This window comes from Oryctolagus cuniculus, chromosome 11, assembly GCF_964237555.1.
Source record: "Oryctolagus cuniculus chromosome 11, mOryCun1.1, whole genome shotgun sequence".
Taxonomy (NCBI): Eukaryota; Metazoa; Chordata; class Mammalia; order Lagomorpha; family Leporidae; genus Oryctolagus; species Oryctolagus cuniculus.
In genome coordinates, this window is record NC_091442.1 from 122,951,457 (window position 1) to 122,973,259 (window position 21,803).

A 21,803-nucleotide genomic window follows, 5' to 3' on the forward strand; every position below is an offset into this window, starting at 1 on the left:
ACCCAATCGCGGCGCGGGACTCGACCGCTGGGCGGGGCCTCGAGAACGCCATCAAGTAGCCCGGGGAACGGCCGGCGCGCTCGGGACCGGTGGGCGGCGGAGGCCGGAGCCGCTGGGCCGCAGGACCTGAGTCCGCGTCGGCCCCGCCATGCGCCCGCCGCCCTGGGCTGCGCCGGGGTGGCTGCTGCTGCCGCTGCTCCTGCTGCCGCCGCCGCTGGCCGCCCTGGAAGCCTCTCGGAAGCCGACGCCCTGTCAGCGGTGCCGGGGGCTGGTGGACAAGTTCAACCAGGTGCGCCCGGAGGGCTGGGGAGGGGCGGCCGGTGGGCAGGTGAAGGCGGGTGTCCCTCGAGGGCTGAGGAGGGGGCCGGGCCGGCCGGGCGGGCTCGAGCAGCAGCGCCCGGACGGCTGAGGAGGGGGCCGGGCACGCTCAAGCAGGTGCTCCCCGAGTCCTGAGGCGGGGGTCGCCCACACCGCGGCCCGGGGTCGCCCCACACGGCTCCGGGATGGAGGTTGGGCGGTGCCCAGCCCGAGCGCACCTTCTCCGGCAGGGCATGGCGGACACGGCGAACAAGAACTTCGGCGGCGGGAACACGGCTTGGGAGGAAAAGACGCTGTCCAAGTACGAGTTCAGGTGCGTGGCCCGAGCACCTGCGCGCCCGTGTCCTGGCCCCGACCCTCCCGGCTGCCGCCCTGCCCCGCAGCCCGGGCCCACCTGTGGCCCCCGCCGCCCACCGGGCCGTGGGTCGGGGTCCCCACTTCCCGCTTGTGTTCCAGTGAGATCCGCTTCCTGGAGATCGTGGAGGGCCTGTGTGGGAGCAGCGACTTCGAGTGCAACCAGATGGTGGAGGAGCACGAGGAGCACCTGGAGGCCTGGTGGCTGCAGCTGTGAGTGCCGCGGGCCGGCCGGCGTGGCCAGCACACGGCGTGGACGGCGCCCCGAGCCGCCGGCACACGGGCGTGGATGGCACCCCGAGCCGCCGGCACACGGGCGTGGATGGCACCCCGAGCCGCCGGCACACGGGCGTGGACGGCACCCCGAGCCGCCAGCACACGGCGTGGACGGCACCCCGAGCCGCAGGCACACGGGCGTGGACGGCACCCCGAGCCGCCGGCACACAGCGTGGGCACCACCCCGAGCCGCCGGCACACAGCATGGGCACCACCCCGAACCGCCGGCACACGGGCGTGGGCACCAGCCTGCCTGTCTGGCCCGTATGCCACCGTCTTCCACGCCAGGCGGCTAACCAGAGTCCCTTCCCAGATGCTGTGATGCGTGGGGTGGCCCCCTCTGTCCCGGCGGGAGTCACATGGTCAGCGCGGTTGAGAATACTAATATTTGTCTTGGCGGCCTTGAGAGGGAGCGAGCACACTCGGCCGGCCGTGCGAGCCCAGCGTGGGCGTGGGTGTGCCGGGCAGGGCTCAGGGCTGTCCGCGGCTGCAGGGGGGTGCGCCCGGCGGAGAGCCCTGCTGCCATCTGTCACTCACGGGACGCTGAGGGCTGTGTCTGCCGTCCCAGGAAGAAGGAGCACCCCGACCTGCAGGAGTGGTTCTGCGTGCAGACGCTACAAGTGTGCTGCTCTCCAGGGACCTACGGCCCCCACTGTCACGGTACGGCCACGTGCAGCTGTCCTGTCACTCCCCGGACCACAGCCCCGCACCGTCACTCCTGTCACCCGGGGTCCTCAGCCCCACGTGTCACTCCTGTCACACCCGGGATCCACAGCCCCACACTGTCCCTCCTGTCACACCCGGGATCCACAGCCCCACACTGTCCCTCCTGTCACACCCGGGGTCCTCAGCCCCACACTGTCCCTCCTGTCACACCCGGGATCCGCAGCCCCACACCATCCCTCCTGTCACCCAGGGACCACAGCCCCACACCGTCACTCCTGTCACACCCGGGATCCACAGCCCCACACTGTCCCTCCTGTCACACCCGGGGTCCTCAGCCCCACACTGTCCCTCCTGTCACACCCGGGATCCGCAGCCCCACACCATCCCTCCTGTCACCCAGGGACCACAGCCCCGCACCGTCACTCCTGTCACACCCGGGGTCCTCAGCCCCACGTGTCACTCCTGTCACACCCGGGACTCCACAGCCCCACACCGTCACTCCTGTCACACCCGGGGTCCTCAGCCCCACACTGTCCCTCCTGTCACACCCGGGGTCCTCAGCCCCACACCGTCACTCCTGTCACACCCGGGGTCCTCAGCCCCACACCATCCCTCCTGTCACACCCGGGATCCACAGCCCCACACCGTCACTCCTGTCACACCCGGGACTCCACAGCCCCACACTGTCACTCCTGTCACACCCGGGATCCACAGCCCCACACCGTCACTCCTGTCACACCCGGGGTCCTCAGCCCCAAACCGTCACTCCTGTCACACCCGGGACTCCACAGCCCCGCACTGTCCCTCCTGTCACACCCGGGGTCCTCAGCCCCACACCGTCACTCCTGTCACACCCGGGGTCCTCAGCCCCACACTGTCCCTCCTGTCACACCCGGGGTCCACAGCCCCACACTGTCCCTCCTGTCACTCCCCGGGGTCCTCAGCCCCACACTGTCACTCCTGTCACTCCCCGGGGTCCTCAGCCCCACACCGTCACTCCTGTCACACCCGGGACTCCACAGCCCCACACTGTCACTCCTGTCACCCAGGGACCACAGCCCCACACCGTCACTCCTGTCACACCCGGGGTCCACAGCCCCACACTGTCCCTCCTGTCACACCCGGGGTCCTCAGCCCCACACTGTCCCTCCTGTCACACCCGGGGTCCACAGCCCCACACCGTCACTCCTGTCACACCCGGGGTCCTCAGCCCCACACTGTCCCTCCTGTCACACCCGGGGTCCTCAGCCCCACACTGTCCCTCCTGTCACACCCGGGGTCCTCAGCCCCACACCGTCACTCCTGTCACACCCGGGGTCCTCAGCCCCACACTGTCCCTCCTGTCACACCCGGGGTCCTCAGCCCCACACCGTCACTCCTGTCACACCCGGGGTCCTCAGCCCCACACTGTCCCTCCTGTCACACCCGGGGTCCTCAGCCCCACACCGTCACTCCTGTCACACCCGGGGTCCTCAGCCCCACACTGTCCCTCCTGTCACACCCGGGGTCCTCAGCCCCACACCGTCACTCCTGTCACACCCGGGGTCCTCAGCCCCACACCGTCACTCCTGTCACACCCGGGGTCCTCAGCCCCACACTGTCACTCCTGTCACACCCGGGGTCCTCAGCCCCACACTGTCCCTCCTGTCACACCCGGGGTCCTCAGCCCCACACCGTCACTCCTGTCACACCCGGGGTCCACAGCCCCACACTGTCCCTCCTGTCACACCCGGGGTCCACAGCCCCACACTGTCACTCCTGTCACACCCGGGGTCCTCAGCCCCACACTGTCACTCCTGTCACACCCGGGGTCCTCAGCCCCACACCGTCCCTCCTGTCGCACCCGGGGTCCTCAGCCCCACACCGTCCCTCCTGTCGCACCCGGGATCCGCAGCCCCACACCGTCCCCCCTGTCGCACCCGGGATCCGCAGCCCCACACTGTCCCTCCTGTCACACCCGGGATCCACAGCCCCACACCGTCACTCCTGTCACACCCGGGATCCACAGCCCCACACTGTCCCTCCTGTCACACCCGGGGTCCTCAGCTCCACACTGTCCCTCCTGTCACTTCCCGGGGTCCTCAGCCCCACACTGTCCCTCCTGTCACTTCCCGGGGTCCTCAGCCCCACACTGTCACTCCTGTCACTTCCCGGGGTCCTCAGCCCCACACTGTCCCTCCTGTCACTCCCCGGGGTCCTCAGCCCCACACTGTCCCTCCTGTCACACCCGGGATCCACAGCCCCACACTGTCACTCCTGTCACCCGGGGTCCTCAGCCCCACACCGTCACTCCTGTCACACCCGGGGTCCTCAGCCCCACACTGTCCCTCCTGTCACACCCGGGGTCCACAGCCCCACACTGTCCCTCCTGTCACTCCCCGGGGTCCTCAGCCCCACACTGTCCCTCCTGTCACACCCGGGGTCCTCAGCCCCACACTGTCCCTCCTGTCACACCCGGGGTCCTCAGCCCCACACTGTCCCTCCTGTCACACCCGGGGTCCTCAGCCCCACACTGTCCCTCCTGTCACACCCGGGGTCCTCAGCCCCCACACTGTCACTCCTGTCACACCCGGGGTCCTCAGCCCCACACTGTCCCTCCTGTCACACCCGGGGTCCACAGCCCCACACTGTCCCTCCTGTCACACCCGGGGTCCACAGCCCCACACTGTCCCTCCTGTCACACCCGGGGTCCTCAGCCCCACACCGTCACTCCTGTCACACCCGGGGTCCTCAGCCCCACACCGTCCCTCCTGTCACACCCGGGGTCCTCAGCCCCACACCGTCCCTCCTGTCACACCCGGGGTCCTCAGCCCCACACCGTCCCTCTTGTCACACCCGGGGTCCTCAGCCCCACACCGTCACTCCTGTCGCACCCGGGGTCCTCAGCCCCACACCGTCCCTCCTGTCGCACCCGGGATCCGCAGCCCCACACCGTCCCTCCTGTCACACCCGGGGTCCTCAGCCCCACACCGTCCCTCCTGTCACACCCGGGGTCCTCAGCCCCACACCGTCACTCCTGTCACACCCGGGGTCCTCAGCCCCACACCGTCACTCCTGTCACACCCGGGGTCCTCAGCCCCACACTGTCCCTCCTGTCACACCCGGGATCCACAGCCCCACACCGTCACTCCTGTCACACCCGGGATCCACAGCCCCGCACTGTCCCTCCTGTCACACCCGGGGTCCTCAGCCCCACACTGTCACTCCTGTCACTCCCCGGGGTCCTCAGCCCCACACTGTCCCTCCTGTCACACCCGGGATCCACAGCCCCACACTGTCACTCCTGTCACCCAGGGACCACAGGCCCACACTGTCACTCCTGTCACCCAGGGACCACAGCCCCACACCGTCACTCCTGTCACACCCGGGATCCACAGCCCCGCACTGTCCCTCCTGTCACACCCGGGGTCCTCAGCCCCACACTGTCCCTCCTGTCACACCCGGGGTCCTCAGCCCCACACTGTCCCTCCTGTCACACCCGGGGTCCTCAGCCCCACACTGTCCCTCCTGTCACACCCGGGGTCCTCAGCCCCACACTGTCCCTCCTGTCACACCCGGGGTCCTCAGCCCCCACACTGTCACTCTTGTCGCACCCGGGGTCCTCAGCCCCACACCGTCCCTCCTGTCGCACCCGGGGTCCTCAGCCCCACACCGTCCCTCCTGTCGCACCCGGGGTCCTCAGCCCCACACCGTCACTCCTGTCACACCCGGGGTCCTCAGCCCCACACCGTCACTCCTGTCACACCCGGGGTCCTCAGCCCCACACCGTCCCTCCTGTCGCACCCGGGATCCGCAGCCCCACACCGTCCCTCCTGTCACACCCGGGGTCCTCAGCCCCACACCGTCCCTCCTGTCGCACCCGGGGTCCTCAGCCCCACACCGTCACTCCTGTCACACCCGGGGTCCTCAGCCCCACACCGTCCCTCCTGTCGCACCCGGGATCCGCAGCCCCACACCGTCCCTCCTGTCACACCCGGGGTCCTCAGCCCCACACCGTCCCTCCTGTCACACCCGGGGTCCTCAGCCCCACACCGTCCCTCCTGTCACACCCGGGGTCCTCAGCCCCACACCGTCACTCCTGTCACACCCGGGGTCCTCAGCCCCACACTGTCCCTCCTGTCACACCCGGGATCCACAGCCCCACACCGTCACTCCTGTCACACCCGGGATCCACAGCCCCGCACTGTCCCTCCTGTCACACCCGGGGTCCTCAGCCCCACACTGTCACTCCTGTCACTCCCCGGGGTCCTCAGCCCCACACTGTCCCTCCTGTCACACCCGGGATCCACAGCCCCACACTGTCACTCCTGTCACCCAGGGACCACAGCCCCACACTGTCACTCCTGTCACCCAGGGACCACAGCCCCACACCGTCACTCCTGTCACACCCGGGATCCACAGCCCCGCACTGTCCCTCCTGTCACACCCGGGGTCCTCAGCCCCACACTGTCCCTCCTGTCACACCCGGGGTCCTCAGCCCCACACTGTCCCTCCTGTCACACCCGGGGTCCTCAGCCCCACACTGTCCCTCCTGTCACACCCGGGGTCCTCAGCCCCACACTGTCCCTCCTGTCACACCCGGGGTCCTCAGCCCCACACTGTCACTCCTGTCACACCCGGGGTCCTCAGCCCCACACTGTCCCTCCTGTCACACCCGGGGTCCTCAGCCCCACACTGTCCCTCCTGTCACACCCGGGGTCCTCAGCCCCACACTGTCCCTCCTGTCACACCCGGGGTCCTCAGCCCCACACTGTCCCTCCTGTCACACCCGGGGTCCTCAGCCCCACACTGTCCCTCCTGTCACACCCGGGGTCCTCAGCCCCACACTGTCACTCCTGTCACTCCCCGGGGTCCTCAGCCCCACACCGTCACTCCTGTCACACCCGGGACTCCACAGCCCCACACTGTCACTCCTGTCACCCAGGGACCACAGCCCCACACCGTCACTCCTGTCACACCCGGGGTCCACAGCCCCACACCGTCCCTCCTGTCACACCCGGGGTCCACAGCCCCACACTGTCACTCCTGTCACACCCGGGGTCCTCAGCCCCACACTGTCACTCCTGTCACACCCGGGGTCCTCAGCCCCACACCGTCCCTCCTGTCACACCCGGGGTCCTCAGCCCCACACCGTCACTCCTGTCGCACCCGGGGTCCTCAGCCCCACACCGTCACTCCTGTCGCACCCGGGATCCGCAGCCCCACACTGTCACTCCTGTCACACCCGGGGTCCTCAGCCCCACACTGTCCCTCCTGTCACTCCCCGGGGTCCTCAGCCCCACACTGTCCCTCCTGTCACACCCGGGATCCACAGCCCCACACTGTCACTCCTGTCACCCAGGGACCACAGCCCCACACTGTCACTCCTGTCACCCAGGGACCACAGCCCCACACCGTCACTCCTGTCACACCCGGGATCCACAGCCCCGCACTGTCCCTCCTGTCACACCCGGGGTCCTCAGCCCCACACTGTCCCTCCTGTCACACCCGGGGTCCTCAGCCCCACACTGTCCCTCCTGTCACACCCGGGGTCCTCAGCCCCACACTGTCCCTCCTGTCACACCCGGGGTCCTCAGCCCCACACTGTCCCTCCTGTCACACCCGGGGTCCTCAGCCCCCACACTGTCCCTCCTGTCACACCCGGGGTCCACAGCCCCACACTGTCCCTCCTGTCACACCCGGGGTCCTCAGCCCCACACTGTCACTCCTGTCACACCCGGGGTCCTCAGCCCCACACTGTCCCTCCTGTCACACCCGGGGTCCACAGCCCCACACTGTCCCTCCTGTCACTCCCCGGGGTCCTCAGCCCCACACTGTCACTCCTGTCACTCCCCGGGGTCCTCAGCCCCACACCGTCACTCCTGTCACACCCGGGACTCCACAGCCCCACACTGTCCCTCCTGTCACACCCGGGGTCCTCAGCCCCACACTGTCACTCCTGTCACTCCCCGGGGTCCTCAGCCCCACACTGTCCCTCCTGTCACACCCGGGATCCACAGCCCCACACTGTCACTCCTGTCACCCAGGGACCACAGCCCCACACTGTCACTCCTGTCACCCAGGGACCACAGCCCCACACCGTCACTCCTGTCACACCCGGGATCCACAGCACCGCACTGTCCCTCCTGTCACACCCGGGGTCCTCAGCCCCACACTGTCCCTCCTGTCACACCCGGGGTCCTCAGCCCCACACTGTCCCTCCTGTCACACCCGGGGTCCTCAGCCCCACACTGTCCCTCCTGTCACACCCGGGGTCCTCAGCCCCACACTGTCCCTCCTGTCACACCCGGGGTCCTCAGCCCCCACACTGTCCCTCCTGTCACACCCGGGGTCCACAGCCCCACACTGTCCCTCCTGTCACACCCGGGGTCCTCAGCCCCACACTGTCACTCCTGTCACACCCGGGGTCCTCAGCCCCACACTGTCCCTCCTGTCACACCCGGGGTCCACAGCCCCACACTGTCCCTCCTGTCACTCCCCGGGGTCCTCAGCCCCACACTGTCACTCCTGTCACTCCCCGGGGTCCTCAGCCCCACACCGTCACTCCTGTCACACCCGGGACTCCACAGCCCCACACTGTCACTCCTGTCACCCAGGGACCACAGCCCCACACCGTCACTCCTGTCACACCCGGGGTCCACAGCCCCACACCGTCCCTCCTGTCACACCCGGGGTCCACAGCCCCACACTGTCACTCCTGTCACACCCGGGGTCCTCAGCCCCACACTGTCACTCCTGTCACACCCGGGGTCCTCAGCCCCACACTGTCCCTCCTGTCACACCCGGGGTCCTCAGCCCCACACCGTCACTCCTGTCACACCCGGGGTCCACAGCCCCACACTGTCCCTCCTGTCACACCCGGGGTCCACAGCCCCACACTGTCACTCCTGTCACACCCGGGGTCCTCAGCCCCACACTGTCACTCCTGTCACACCCGGGGTCCTCAGCCCCACACCGTCCCTCCTGTCACACCCGGGGTCCTCAGCCCCACACCGTCACTCCTGTCGCACCCGGGGTCCTCAGCCCCACACCGTCACTCCTGTCGCACCCGGGATCCGCAGCCCCACACTGTCACTCCTGTCACTCCCCGGGGTCCTCAGCCCCACACTGTCCCTCCTGTCACACCCGGGATCCACAGCCCCACACTGTCACTCCTGTCACCCAGGGACCACAGCCCCACACTGTCACTCCTGTCACCCAGGGACCACAGCCCCACACCGTCACTCCTGTCACACCCGGGATCCACAGCCCCGCACTGTCCCTCCTGTCACACCCGGGGTCCTCAGCCCCACACTGTCCCTCCTGTCACACCCGGGGTCCTCAGCCCCACACTGTCCCTCCTGTCACACCCGGGGTCCTCAGCCCCACACTGTCCCTCCTGTCACACCCGGGGTCCTCAGCCCCACACTGTCCCTCCTGTCACACCCGGGGTCCTCAGCCCCCACACTGTCCCTCCTGTCACACCCGGGGTCCACAGCCCCACACTGTCCCTCCTGTCACACCCGGGGTCCTCAGCCCCACACTGTCACTCCTGTCACACCCGGGGTCCTCAGCCCCACACTGTCCCTCCTGTCACACCCGGGGTCCACAGCCCCACACTGTCCCTCCTGTCACTCCCCGGGGTCCTCAGCCCCACACTGTCACTCCTGTCACTCCCCGGGGTCCTCAGCCCCACACCGTCACTCCTGTCACACCCGGGACTCCACAGCCCCACACTGTCACTCCTGTCACCCAGGGACCACAGCCCCACACCGTCACTCCTGTCACACCCGGGGTCCACAGCCCCACACTGTCCCTCCTGTCACACCCGGGGTCCACAGCCCCACACTGTCACTCCTGTCACACCCGGGGTCCTCAGCCCCACACTGTCACTCCTGTCACACCCGGGGTCCTCAGCCCCACACTGTCCCTCCTGTCACACCCGGGGTCCTCAGCCCCACACCGTCACTCCTGTCACACCCGGGGTCCACAGCCCCACACTGTCCCTCCTGTCACACCCGGGGTCCACAGCCCCACACTGTCACTCCTGTCACACCCGGGGTCCTCAGCCCCACACTGTCACTCCTGTCACACCCGGGGTCCTCAGCCCCACACCGTCCCTCCTGTCACACCCGGGGTCCTCAGCCCCACACCCTCACTCCTGTCGCACCCGGGGTCCTCAGCCCCACACCGTCACTCCTGTCGCACCCGGGATCCGCAGCCCCACACCGTCCCTCCTGTCGCACCCGGGATCCGCAGCCCCACAATGTCCCTCCTGTCACACCCGGGATCCACAGCCCCACACCGTCACTCCTGTCACACCCGGGATCCACAGCCCCACACTGTCCCTCCTGTCACACCCGGGGTCCTCAGCCCCACACTGTCACTCCTGTCACTTCCCGGGGTCCTCAGCCCCACACTGTCCCTCCTGTCACTCCCCGGGGTCCTCAGCCCCACACTGTCCCTCCTGTCACACCCGGGATCCACAGCCCCACACTGTCACTCCTGTCACCCGGGGTCCTCAGCCCCACACCGTCACTCCTGTCACACCCGGGGTCCTCAGCCCCACACCGTCCCTCCTGTCACACCCGGGGTCCTCAGCCCCACACCGTCACTCCTGTCACACCCGGGGTCCTCAGCCCCACACCGTCACTCCTGTCACACCCGGGGTCCTCAGCCCCACACTGTCCCTCCTGTCACACCCGGGATCCACAGCCCCACACCGTCACTCCTGTCACACCCGGGATCCACAGCCCCGCACTGTCCCTCCTGTCACACCCGGGGTCCTCAGCCCCACACTGTCACTCCTGTCACTCCCCGGGGTCCTCAGCCCCACACTGTCCCTCCTGTCACACCCGGGATCCACAGCCCCACACTGTCACTCCTGTCACCCAGGGACCACAGGCCCACACTGTCACTCCTGTCACCCAGGGACCACAGCCCCACACCGTCACTCCTGTCACACCCGGGGTCCACAGCCCCACACTGTCACTCCTGTCACACCCGGGGTCCTCAGCCCCACACTGTCACTCCTGTCACACCCGGGGTCCTCAGCCCCACACCGTCCCTCCTGTCACACCCGGGGTCCTCAGCCCCACACCCTCACTCCTGTCGCACCCGGGGTCCTCAGCCCCACACCGTCACTCCTGTCGCACCCGGGATCCGCAGCCCCACACCGTCCCTCCTGTCGCACCCGGGATCCGCAGCCCCACAATGTCCCTCCTGTCACACCCGGGATCCACAGCCCCACACCGTCACTCCTGTCACACCCGGGATCCACAGCCCCACACTGTCCCTCCTGTCACACCCGGGGTCCTCAGCCCCACACTGTCACTCCTGTCACTTCCCGGGGTCCTCAGCCCCACACTGTCCCTCCTGTCACTCCCCGGGGTCCTCAGCCCCACACTGTCCCTCCTGTCACACCCGGGATCCACAGCCCCACACTGTCACTCCTGTCACCCGGGGTCCTCAGCCCCACACCGTCACTCCTGTCACACCCGGGGTCCTCAGCCCCACACCGTCCCTCCTGTCACACCCGGGGTCCTCAGCCCCACACCGTCACTCCTGTCACACCCGGGGTCCTCAGCCCCACACCGTCACTCCTGTCACACCCGGGGTCCTCAGCCCCACACTGTCCCTCCTGTCACACCCGGGATCCACAGCCCCACACCGTCACTCCTGTCACACCCGGGATCCACAGCCCCGCACTGTCCCTCCTGTCACACCCGGGGTCCTCAGCCCCACACTGTCACTCCTGTCACTCCCCGGGGTCCTCAGCCCCACACTGTCCCTCCTGTCACACCCGGGATCCACAGCCCCACACTGTCACTCCTGTCACCCAGGGACCACAGGCCCACACTGTCACTCCTGTCACCCAGGGACCACAGCCCCACACCGTCACTCCTGTCACACCCGGGATCCACAGCCCCGCACTGTCCCTCCTGTCACACCCGGGGTCCTCAGCCCCACACTGTCCCTCCTGTCACACCCGGGGTCCTCAGCCCCACACTGTCCCTCCTGTCACACCCGGGGTCCTCAGCCCCACACTGTCCCTCCTGTCACACCCGGGGTCCTCAGCCCCACACTGTCCCTCCTGTCACACCCGGGGTCCTCAGCCCCCACACTGTCACTCCTGTCACACCCGGGGTCCTCAGCCCCACACTGTCCCTCCTGTCACACCCGGGGTCCACAGCCCCACACTGTCCCTCCTGTCACACCCGGGGTCCACAGCCCCACACTGTCCCTCCTGTCACACCCGGGGTCCTCAGCCCCACACTGTCACTCCTGTCACACCCGGGGTCCTCAGCCCCACACCGTCACTCCTGTCACACCCGGGGTCCTCAGCCCCACACCGTCACTCCTGTCACACCCGGGGTCCTCAGCCCCACACCGTCACTCCTGTCACACCCGGGGTCCTCAGCCCCACACTGTCCCTCCTGTCACACCCGGGATCCACAGCCCCACACCGTCACTCCTGTCACACCCGGGATCCACAGCCCCGCACTGTCCCTCCTGTCACACCCGGGGTCCTCAGCCCCACACTGTCACTCCTGTCACTCCCCGGGGTCCTCAGCCCCACACTGTCCCTCCTGTCACACCCGGGATCCACAGCCCCACACTGTCACTCCTGTCACCCAGGGACCACAGCCCCACACTGTCACTCCTGTCACCCAGGGACCACAGCCCCACACCGTCACTCCTGTCACACCCGGGATCCACAGCCCCGCACTGTCCCTCCTGTCACACCCGGGGTCCTCAGCCCCACACTGTCCCTCCTGTCACACCCGGGGTCCTCAGCCCCACACTGTCCCTCCTGTCACACCCGGGGTCCTCAGCCCCACACTGTCCCTCCTGTCACACCCGGGGTCCTCAGCCCCACACTGTCCCTCCTGTCACACCCGGGGTCCTCAGCCCCACACTGTCACTCCTGTCACACCCGGGGTCCACAGCCCCACACTGTCCCTCCTGTCACACCCGGGGTCCTCAGCCCCACACCGTCACTCCTGTCACACCCGGGGTCCTCAGCCCCACACCGTCCCTCCTGTCACACCCGGGGTCCTCAGCCCCACACTGTCCCTCCTGTCACACCCGGGACACCACAGCCCCACACTGTCCCTCCTGTCACACCCGGGGTCCTCAGCCCCACACTGTCCCTCCTGTCACACCCGGGGTCCTCAGCCCCACACTGTCCCTCCTGTCACACCCGGGGTCCTCAGCCCCACACTGTCCCTCCTGTCACACCCGGGGTCCTCAGCCCCACACTGTCCCTCCTGTCACACCCGGGACTCCACAGCCCCACACTGTCCCTCCTGTCACACCCGGGGTCCACAGCCCCACACTGTCCCTCCTGTCACACCCGGGGTCCTCAGCCCCACACTGTCACTCCTGTCACTCCCCGGGGTCCTCAGCCCCACACTGTCCCTCCTGTCACACCCGGGGTCCTCAGCCCCCACACTGTCCCTCCTGTCACACCCGGGGTCCTCAGCCCCACACTGTCCCTCCTGTCACACCCGGGGTCCTCAGCCCCACACTGTCCCTCCTGTCACACCCGGGGTCCTCAGCCCCACACCGTCACTCCTGTCACACCCGGGGTCCTCAGCCCCACACTGTCTCTCCTGTCACACCCGGGGTCCTCAGCCCCACACTGTCCCTCCTGTCACACCCGGGGTCCTCAGCCCCACACTGTCACTCCTGTCACACCCGGGGTCCACAGCCCCACATTGTCACTCCTGTCACACCCAGGGTCCTCAGCCTCACACCGTCACTCCTGTCAGTCCCCGGGGTCCTCAGCCCCACACTGTCACTCCTGTCACACCCGGGGTACTCAGCCTCACACTGTCCCTCCTGTCACACCCGGGACTCCACAGCCCCACACTGTCCCTCCTGTCACACCCGGGGTCCTCAGCCCCACACTGTCCCTCCTGTCACACCCGGGGTCCTCAGCCCCACACTGTCACTCCTGTCACTCCCCGGGGTCCTCAGCCCCACACTGTCCCTCCTGTCACACCCGGGGTCCTCAGCCCCACACCGTCACTCCTGTCACACCCGGGGTCCTCAGCCCCACACCGTCCCTTCTGTCACACCCGGGGTCCTCACCCCTCACCGTCCCTCCTGTCACACCCGGGGTCCTCAGCCCCACACTGTCACTCCTGTCACACCCGGGGTCCTCAGCCCCACACTGTCCCTCCTGTCACACCCGGGGTCCTCAGCCCCACACTGTCACTCCTGTCACACCCGGGGTCCTCAGCCTCACACCGTCACTCCTGTCACTCCCCGGGGTCCTCAGCCCCACACTGTCACTCCTGTCACACCCGGGACTCCACAGCCCCACACTGGTACTCCTGTCACACCCGGAGACCACAGCCCCGCACCGTCCTGCTTTCCTGTCAGGATTGGGGGTGGGGAGGGACTCGCTGTTGCCCTCTGAGGCTGTGTCCTGACCAGCCTGCTGGGCACGGCCCTCCGTGTGCAGCGGCGTGGGCTCCCGGCAGCATGCCTTGCCATCCTCACAGCTCTGCCCACACATCCGTGCAGACCACCCTGTAGAGCGCCCAGGGCTAGGCACGCGGTCTTGAGCCCTGGCGCGTGTCTGGCTTCTCCCACGAGGAAGCGTGGATCAAGGGGCAGTCTGCCGCTCAGACACTCCCCATTGGCCACAAATGCCCGCCGCATACCTCTCTGGCTCTCCCTGGTGGCGTGTGAGACACAGTGGCCAAGGCCATCGCGCCCCACGCTGTCCTACGTTGCCCTGTGTTTCCGGGGAGGCTGCCCAGGGCCACCCCGAGTGGCACCGGCCACCCCAGCCCTGCAGGCCCAGGAGGTCTCCCCAGAGCCCCGCCAGGTGCAGGGGTGGGCTGAGGATGGGTTTGTGTCCCCCCAAGAGTGCCAGGGCGGCTCCGAGAGGCCCTGCAGTGGAAACGGCCGTTGCGACGGAGACGGCAGCAGGCAGGGGGACGGGTCCTGCCAGTGCCACGTGGGGTACCAGGGGCCGCTGTGCACTGACTGTGCGGACGGCTACTTCAGCTCGCTGAGGAACGAGACCCACAGCGTCTGCACAGGTGAGGTCTGTTCCGCGCGTGTGTGTGTGTGTGTGTGTGTGTGTGTGGTGGTGGTTTTGGTTTGTTTGTTTTAAAGACTTATCCATTTATTTGAAAGAGTAACAGAGGCAGAAAGAGCGAGTGGTCTTCCATCTGCTGGTTCACTCCACAGAGGGCCGCAACAGTGGAGCTGAGCTGATCTGAAGCCAGGAGCTTCCTCCGGGTCTCCCACGCGGGTGCAGGGACCCAAGCACTTGGGCCATCTTCTACTGCTTTCCCAGGCCATGGAGAGCTGGATCAGAACTAGAGCAGGGGCCAGTATCGTGGCTCACTTGGTTAATCCTCCGCCTGTGGCACTGGCATCCCACATGGGCGCCGGTTCTAGTCCCGGTTGCTCCTCTTCCAGTCCAGCTCTCTGCTGTGGTCAGGGAGGGCAGTGGAGGATGGCCCAGGTGTTTGGGCCCTGCCACCCGCATGGGAGACCAGAAGGAAGTACCTGGCTCCTGGCTTCGGATTGGCACAGCGCCGGCCGTGGCAGCCATTTTGGGGGTGAACCAACGGAAGGAAGATCTTTCTGTCTCTGTGTGTTTCTGTCCAATAAATTAAATAAATAAATAAATAAAAGAACTAGAGCAGCCAGGACTCGAACCAGTGCCCATTTGGGATGCCGGCACTGCAGGCATCAGCTTTACCCACTATGCCACAGCGCTGATCTCTGTTTTTAAGATTTACTCACTTTATTTGAAAGGCATAGTGACAGACCTTCCATCCACTGGTTCACTCCCAAATGGCAGCAATAGTCAGGCCTGGGCCAGGCCAAAGCCAGCAGCCAGGGACTTCATCCTGGTCTCCTACCTGGATGCCGGGGGCCCAAGTACTTGTGCCATCTTCTGCTGCCTTCCCAGGCACAATTGCAGAAAGCTGTATCAGAAGTGGAACAGGGGCCGGCACTGTGGCGCAGCAGGTTAACGCCCTGGCCTGAAGTGCCGGCATCCCATATAGGCGCTGGTTCAAGACCTGGCTGCTCCACTTCTGATCCAGCTCTCTGCTCTGGCCTGGGAAAGCAGTGGAGGATGGCCCAAGTCCTTGGGCCCCTGCACCCATGTGGGAGGCTTGGAAGAAGCTCCTGGCTTCAGATGGGGTGCAGCTCTGGCCATTGAGGCCAATTGGGGAGTGAACCAGCGGATAGAAGACCTGTCTCTCTCTCTCTCTCTCTCTCTCTCTCACCTCTCTCTCTCTCACCTCTCTGCCTCTCTTCTCTGTGTAACTCTGACTTTCAAATAAGTCAATCTTAAAAAAGAAAAAAGTGGAACAGCCAGGACCCCAACCAGCACTCCCATGTGGGACGCAGGCGTCACAGCCGCAGCTTAACCTGCTGCGCACGACACTGGCCTCCTGGCCTCAGGTGGCCAAAAGACTGGCCCTTGCGAAACCCGTGAAGGGAGGGACAGAGGACGTGGTCCTGTCGCTGAACAACCCATTTTGAGCTGCACGTTGCTGGGGCAGCAGGCTCCACCCCCCCTTCGAGGTTCTCGTGGCTCCTGCACGCGGCTGCCTCGTGGGAAGCGTGTTCGGTTGCCCGGTGTGCTCTGGAAGGAGGCTTGCTCTCCAGCAGCTGTCCCCTGGAGCGCCCTGCTGGGTGTCCTCGGCTGGGCGTAGGCCCTGGGATCGCCGTGTGCGGTGGGAGGGCGGGACGTGCCATGTCCCTCAGCACCTTGTAGTGCTGAGCCCCGCCATGCCACGGCAGGAAACGAGGTGGACCGACGGCCCCACGCGAGACCCGGGGGCCTTGGTCTCTGCACGGTGCCCCTCCTTGAGGACACGCTGTCCTGTTTGGCCCGACCCTGTCACGTGGCCACGTGGACCAGGCTTGGGTGAGGGCTTTCCCACCTGGGACTCCCCCCTCTGAGCTGAGCTGCGAGCACGCAGCACAGGGCAAGCAGCTCGGCTGCGGCCCGGCCTCTCAACTCCACTGCGTGTTCCAGTCCGGGAGGGACGCTGCAGGCGGCACTGTCCTAAACAGGCTCTCCGACACGTCGGAGGGCGCGCGCGTTTGCTGGCTTTCCACTGGTGTCGCTGAGAGGAAGCTCGTGCGCCAGCCCGCACGCACGTGCAGGCGTGTGTGGTGTCAGCCCGAGAGTCGTGCCCTGTGGGACGTTCTCCTTGGAACGCCAGCAAGCGCACGGCCCTCAGAGTTCCGCTCCCCGCGGGCTCTGCTTCCTCTGTGTCCGCGTGTGGTGTGTGCCGGCCTGGTGCTGGCCAGCGTGGGAGGCGCTGCCTTTGCCACCACGAGCACATGTTCTCGAGTCTGGCTCGGGAACCAAGACCCCGCTCTGCCGGGGCTGCTCTCAGGTTTTGAGCAGAACGTGGATTTCCCATTTCTCTTTTCTTATATTTATTTATTTATTTACTTGAAAGGCAGAGGGAGAGACGAGAGAGTTCTTTTTATCCATTGGTTCACTCTCTAAATGGCTGCTACAGCCAGGAGCCAGGAGCTCCATCCGGGTCTCCCACGTGGGGGCAGGGCCCCAGCACCTGAGCCGGCTGCTGCTGTTCCCCGGCGCATCAGCAGGGAGCTGGGTCGGAAGCAGAGCAGCCAGGACTGGGCCCGGTGCTCTGACGTGGGCCGCCGACGCCACAGTGGTGGCTGTGTGGGTGACTGGGGGGACTCCCTGAAGGACCTGACGTGGCCTCTTTGCCTTCCAGCCTGTGACGAGTCCTGCAAGACCTGCTCGGGCCCCACCAACCGACACTGCAGCGAGTGCGAAGTGGGCTGGGAGCGCGTGCAGGACGCCTGCGTGGGTGAGGAGGGCAGGGGCTCCCGGGACAGGCTTCCCCCAGCCCGCACCCCACTGCCCGCAGCTCCCCATCGCTGCCCCATTCTGGGTTTGGGGAGGTAACTGACCACCGGATGGGGTCGGCTCTGGAGCCCGAGCCCGGGGCCAGGCAGGTGTGTCCGCTGTAGACCTGGCCGTGGGCTGCTGGGGAGAGCAGGCCCCAGCAGTCCCGGCCCTGCCCCTCACCCTGGAACCAGACTCGTCCACACTGGGGAGTGCTGCTGTATGCTCTGTCAGACATGACAGTGGTGTTGGGGCGTGGCCTAGCAACGGGCAGGCCCCAGGAGCCGTCCTGTGGAGGCACAGACCTCCCCTGCAGGTGCCCGGCCTGCAGGCGGCTGCCTGGGAGCCCCCGCGCTCTGGTTCTGGGGCCGCCCCCGCCCCTGACACGGGCCGGCTTTGCTGGGGGAGGGCGGGTGTGAGAGCTGTGGCCCGGGCGCCGCTGCTGGCTGTGTGCCTTTCCTCCTCCCCACTGCACTGGCACCCCTTGAGGGCCCCGTCCCGGCCGCTGGCTCCTGACACCAGTGTCCCGCTGCTGGAAGTCTCTGGGTTTGGCCTTGCAGCTGCTTGGCCTCAGGCACATGAGGGGCTCATCCAAGCTGGCTTCCTGTTTGGGTGGGGGGCTGCAGGAGCTGGGGCTGCCTGAGGAAGCAGAGGTGCCCGTGCACCTGCACCCGAGTGTCCTCCCCGTGTCCCCCCCAGCCCCCGCCTGCCCGGCCTTGGGGGGCCTGCGAGGGTCCTCGCCCGCCGACCCACCTGCTGCTCTCTGTTCCAGACGTGGACGAGTGCGGGGCCGAGGCGTCCCCCTGCAGCGAGGCGCAGTACTGTGAGAACGTCAGTGGCTCCTACCTATGCGAAGGTGGGCTTGGGGCCAGGGTTTCAGCTTCTGTCCCCGCTCTGCGAAGGTGGCCGGGGTCCCAGCTTCCGTCCCCCCTCTGCGAAGGTGGCCAGGGTCCCAGCTTCCCCCCCCCCCCCCCGTGAAGGTGGCCGGGGTCCCAGCTTCCGTCCCCCCCCCCCGTGAAGGTGGCCAGGGTCCCACTTCCGTCCCCCCCTGCAAAGGTGGCCGGGGTCCCGCGTCCCTCCCCCTCCGTGAAGGTGGCCGGGGTCCTGCGTCCCTCCCCCTCCGTGAAGGTGGCTGGGGTCCCAGCTTCCGTCCCCCTCCGTGAAGGTGGCCGGGGTCCCACTTCCCTCCCCCTACCCCGTGAAGGTGGCCGGGGTCCCGCTTCCCTCCCCGGCTGTGAAGGTGGCCGGGGTCCCACTTCCGCCCCCCTCTAGACTTGCATGTGTCCCTTCTCGCATGGCGTCCGTCCCACCTGCTTTGAGACACAGAACCGGGTGGACGTTTGGCGTGCCCACCGCCCGTATGAGTCCCAGCCACACTCCTGACCCCAGCTCCCTGCTGACTGCTCAGATGCTTGGGTCCTGCCACCCACGGGGGACACTTGGATGGAGCTCCTGGCTCCCGGCTTCCGCCTGGCCCGCCACTCTTGGGATAAGCCTTCGGGGCGTGAACCAGACATGGAAGACGTCTCACTCTGCCTTTCAAAAAAGTGAAAACAAAAATGAAAGCGTCTTACCTTTAAAAAGAATGTAGCAACACAGGGAACAGAAATGTGGTGCAGAAAACTCAGGAAGTTCTTTTTAAAAGATGTATTACTTATCTGAAAGCGCTACGGAGGGGGAGAGGTGCTGCTTGCCCGGTTCGCCAGCGCTGCAGCCGCGGCTGTACCCGCTGCGCCTTGGCGCCTCCGGCAGCCTGGACTGCGTAACAGGAGTGGGCATGCAGCCTGGCGGCTCTACGCCGCCGCGCCAGGTGTGACGGCCAGCTCTGGCTCCTGCCGTCAGAGGGGCAGCCTGGGGGGGGGGGCAGCAGAAGGAAGCTCTGTCCCTCTCTCTGCCTCTCAAGTCAAAAAGAATGACCCAACCTCGACAGTGTTCCCACCATCGTGAACCACGAGCCCTGGAGATGAACCCGTGAACACGCCTCATCTTTGGATTAACTTCCAAACGACTCAGAGAAGGAAGGATGTGTATCAGGGCCCTCGCACCTCCAGAGACTGTGCCAGCACACGGTGCTCCCCCGGGCCTGCCACAGCCCTCTCACCTCCAGAGACTGTGCCGGCGCACGGTGCTCCCCCCGGGCCTGCCACAGCCCTCGCACCTCCAGAGACTGTGCCAGCGCACGGTGCTCCCCCCGGGCCTGCCACAGCCCTCTCACCTCCAGAGACTGTGCCGGCACACAGTGCTCCCCGGGCCTGCCACAGCCCTCGCACATCCAGAGACTGCCGGCACACAGTGCTCCCCCGGGCCTGCCACAGCCCTCGCACAGGGGTCTGGCAGTGGTCTCTGCCTGGGCTGCAGCCCGGAAGCCTGGAGGGCAGGGGCGCAGCTCTCGTTGGGCCCCCTGCAGGCAGACAACCCAGACCACCAAGCGTGAGGTGTGTTTTGTTTTGAGAAATCCACCAGACCCCGTTTCTTCAGCAGAAGGACTGTCGGGTCTTGGTTTTGTCTTTTGTCTCTTCCTTTGATTTTACTGGGAAGGCACAGAGAGGTCTTCCATTTGCAGGTTCACTCCCCAGATGCTGGCAACAGACAGGGCTGGGCCAGGCCAAGCCAGGAGCCTGGGAGTGGGTCCCAGCACTGGGGGTGCGGCAGGAGGCGGGGCCGGAAGGAGCCAGCACTTGAGCTGGGCGTCCCCCGGGACCCCACTGCTGCCGGCATGACGGCCCTGCAGGAGCATTGTGTGCCTGGCCACAGACAGGGTCGTGACTGGTGAGGAGGGGTCCGCGGTTGACTTCCCTCCTTGGTTCCAGAGTGTGACCCCACCTGCGTGGGCTGCACAGGGAAGGGCCCAGGGAACTGTAAGGAGTGCATCGCGGGCTACACGAGGGAAGGCGGGCAGTGCACAGGTGAGTGTGGCTCCCCCAGGCCGGCCACCGCCTGGGCCTGACCTTCGGCCGCCCTGTGACCCTGATGCTAATGAGCGGGGGGGACGTTGGCTGGAGGTGGGCCCTGTGACCCTGATGCTAATGAGCGGGGGGGACGTTGGCTGGAGGTGGGCGTTCTGGTTGTAGATATAGACGAGTGCTCGCTACCGGAGAGAGTGTGTGTGAGGGAGAAGGAGAACTGCTACAACACCCCCGGGAGCTTCGTCTGCGTGTGTCCCGAAGGCTTCCGGGACACGGAGGACGCCTGTGTGCCCATGGCCGCGGCTGGTGAGTGGCCTGGCTGCCCCGGCGGTGAGGGGAGCTGGGAGCCGGCGTCCCCCGGGGGTGAGGGGTGCTGGGAACCGGCGTCCCCCGGGGGTGAGGGGAGCTGGGAGCCGGCGTCCCCCGGGGGTGAGGGGTGCTGGGAGCCGGCGTCCCCCAGGGGTGAGGGGTGCTGGGAGCCGGCGTCCCCCGGGGGTGAGGGGTGCTGGGAGCTGGTATCCCCCTTCCCGCTGGGCAGAGAGGGCGGTGAGGGCCTGGGGGGCTGCGAGGGCCCCTGGGGGGCTCTGGAGGCTCCCTGGGTGTCCAAATCCCCCTCCGCTGCCGTGAGGACACTGGCCCCGGACTGGGGCTCAGCCTGGTGACCACCCTGACCATCGGCAGAGGTACCACGGGTACTTCGGCATCTGTCTGGGGACACAGCCCGGCCTACGACAGTCCCTTGGACGTTCTAGAAGAGTGTGAAGGGAGAGGGGCAGTGTTCAAAGAGGAAGTGGCTGAAGTTCCCAGAGTGAATGCGACAGTTCGCTCCAGTGCTCCGGGCCCTGAGCGGGTCAGCGGGAGTGACCGCAGGTGCAGGAGTGCGGTGCTGGACTCTGCAACACCAGGCCCGAGGACAGGGCCACAAGCCCTGCCGGGGCACCCCTGCGGCACCTCCTGCGGTGGCTTTGGAGAGGCCCCGTGTCCCGACAAGCCCTGGGCACGGTCCCCAAGGCCACGGGCTGCAGCTGCTGTCCCAGCCGCAGCCAGACCCTCAGGGGAGCCGTCTGTTTTCCGCAGAGGTCACGGAGGAGACCCCCCCACTGCCACTGTTGCGTGAGGACCTGTGACGCGTGGGGACCGCGGAGCCTGCTGTGCCCCGGGCTCTGCGCCACCGGCCGCCGGGGCCCTTAGGAATGTCGTGTTTCTTGAGTGTTCAACAGATTTGTATATTTTGATACCATTCTTTATAATAAAATTGACCATTGACGGTAGTCGGGACAGGCACGGGTGCATCTGCCTCAGTTTGCGCAGTCCCCGGACCCTGGCCCCATCCGCAGGGAGCGCCCTGGGCCTGCTGGTGGGGTCAGGCGCGGTGCCCGCTGGCCAGCCGCTCTGCGCAGTCCCCGGACCCTGGCCCCATCCGCAGG

At 67.1% G+C, this 21,803-nt stretch overlaps 1 protein-coding gene across 3 annotated transcripts; it reads left to right on the forward strand.

The window, feature by feature from the left end:
• Nucleotides 1–31: 31 nt before the first annotated feature.
• On the forward strand, nt 32–21,647 carry CRELD2 (cysteine rich with EGF like domains 2). 3 transcript variants are annotated; one of them, XM_051839193.2, is made up of 10 exons: nt 32–289; nt 549–631; nt 775–885; nt 1,517–1,608; nt 14,475–14,651; nt 17,337–17,432; nt 18,243–18,326; nt 20,281–20,376; nt 20,542–20,682; nt 21,454–21,647. In XM_051839193.2, the coding sequence occupies exons 1-10, from the start codon at nt 149–151 to the stop codon at nt 21,501–21,503; spliced, it is 1,071 nt and encodes a 356-aa protein (XP_051695153.1). In that variant the 5' UTR covers nt 32–148; the 3' UTR covers nt 21,504–21,647. The 3 variants fall into 3 exon arrangements, with proteins under 3 accessions (XP_051695153.1, XP_069909166.1, XP_051695155.1); XM_070053065.1 differs by lacking the exons at nt 20,281–20,376; nt 20,542–20,682; nt 21,454–21,647 and adding an exon at nt 18,527–18,648 and having other exon boundaries at nt 33–289; nt 18,243–18,410; XM_051839195.2 differs by lacking the exons at nt 20,542–20,682; nt 21,454–21,647 and having other exon boundaries at nt 34–289; nt 18,879–20,376.
• The last annotated feature ends 156 nt before the right edge of the window (nt 21,648–21,803 follow it).

What these genes read in the sequence shown, in the direction of transcription:
- CRELD2 (XM_051839193.2), top strand. Translation starts at nt 149, where the DNA reads ATGCGCCCGCCGCCCTGGGCTGCGCCGGGGTGGCTGCTGCTGCCGCTG. An exon ending in CTGTCCAAGTACGAGTTCAG is followed by an intron (nt 632 to 774) that starts GTGCGTGGCCCG and finishes CTTGTGTTCCAG; the next exon opens with TGAGATCCGCTTCCTGGAGA. An exon ending in TGGCTCCTACCTATGCGAAG is followed by an intron (nt 18,327 to 20,280) that starts GTGGGCTTGGGG and finishes CCTTGGTTCCAG; the next exon opens with AGTGTGACCCCACCTGCGTG.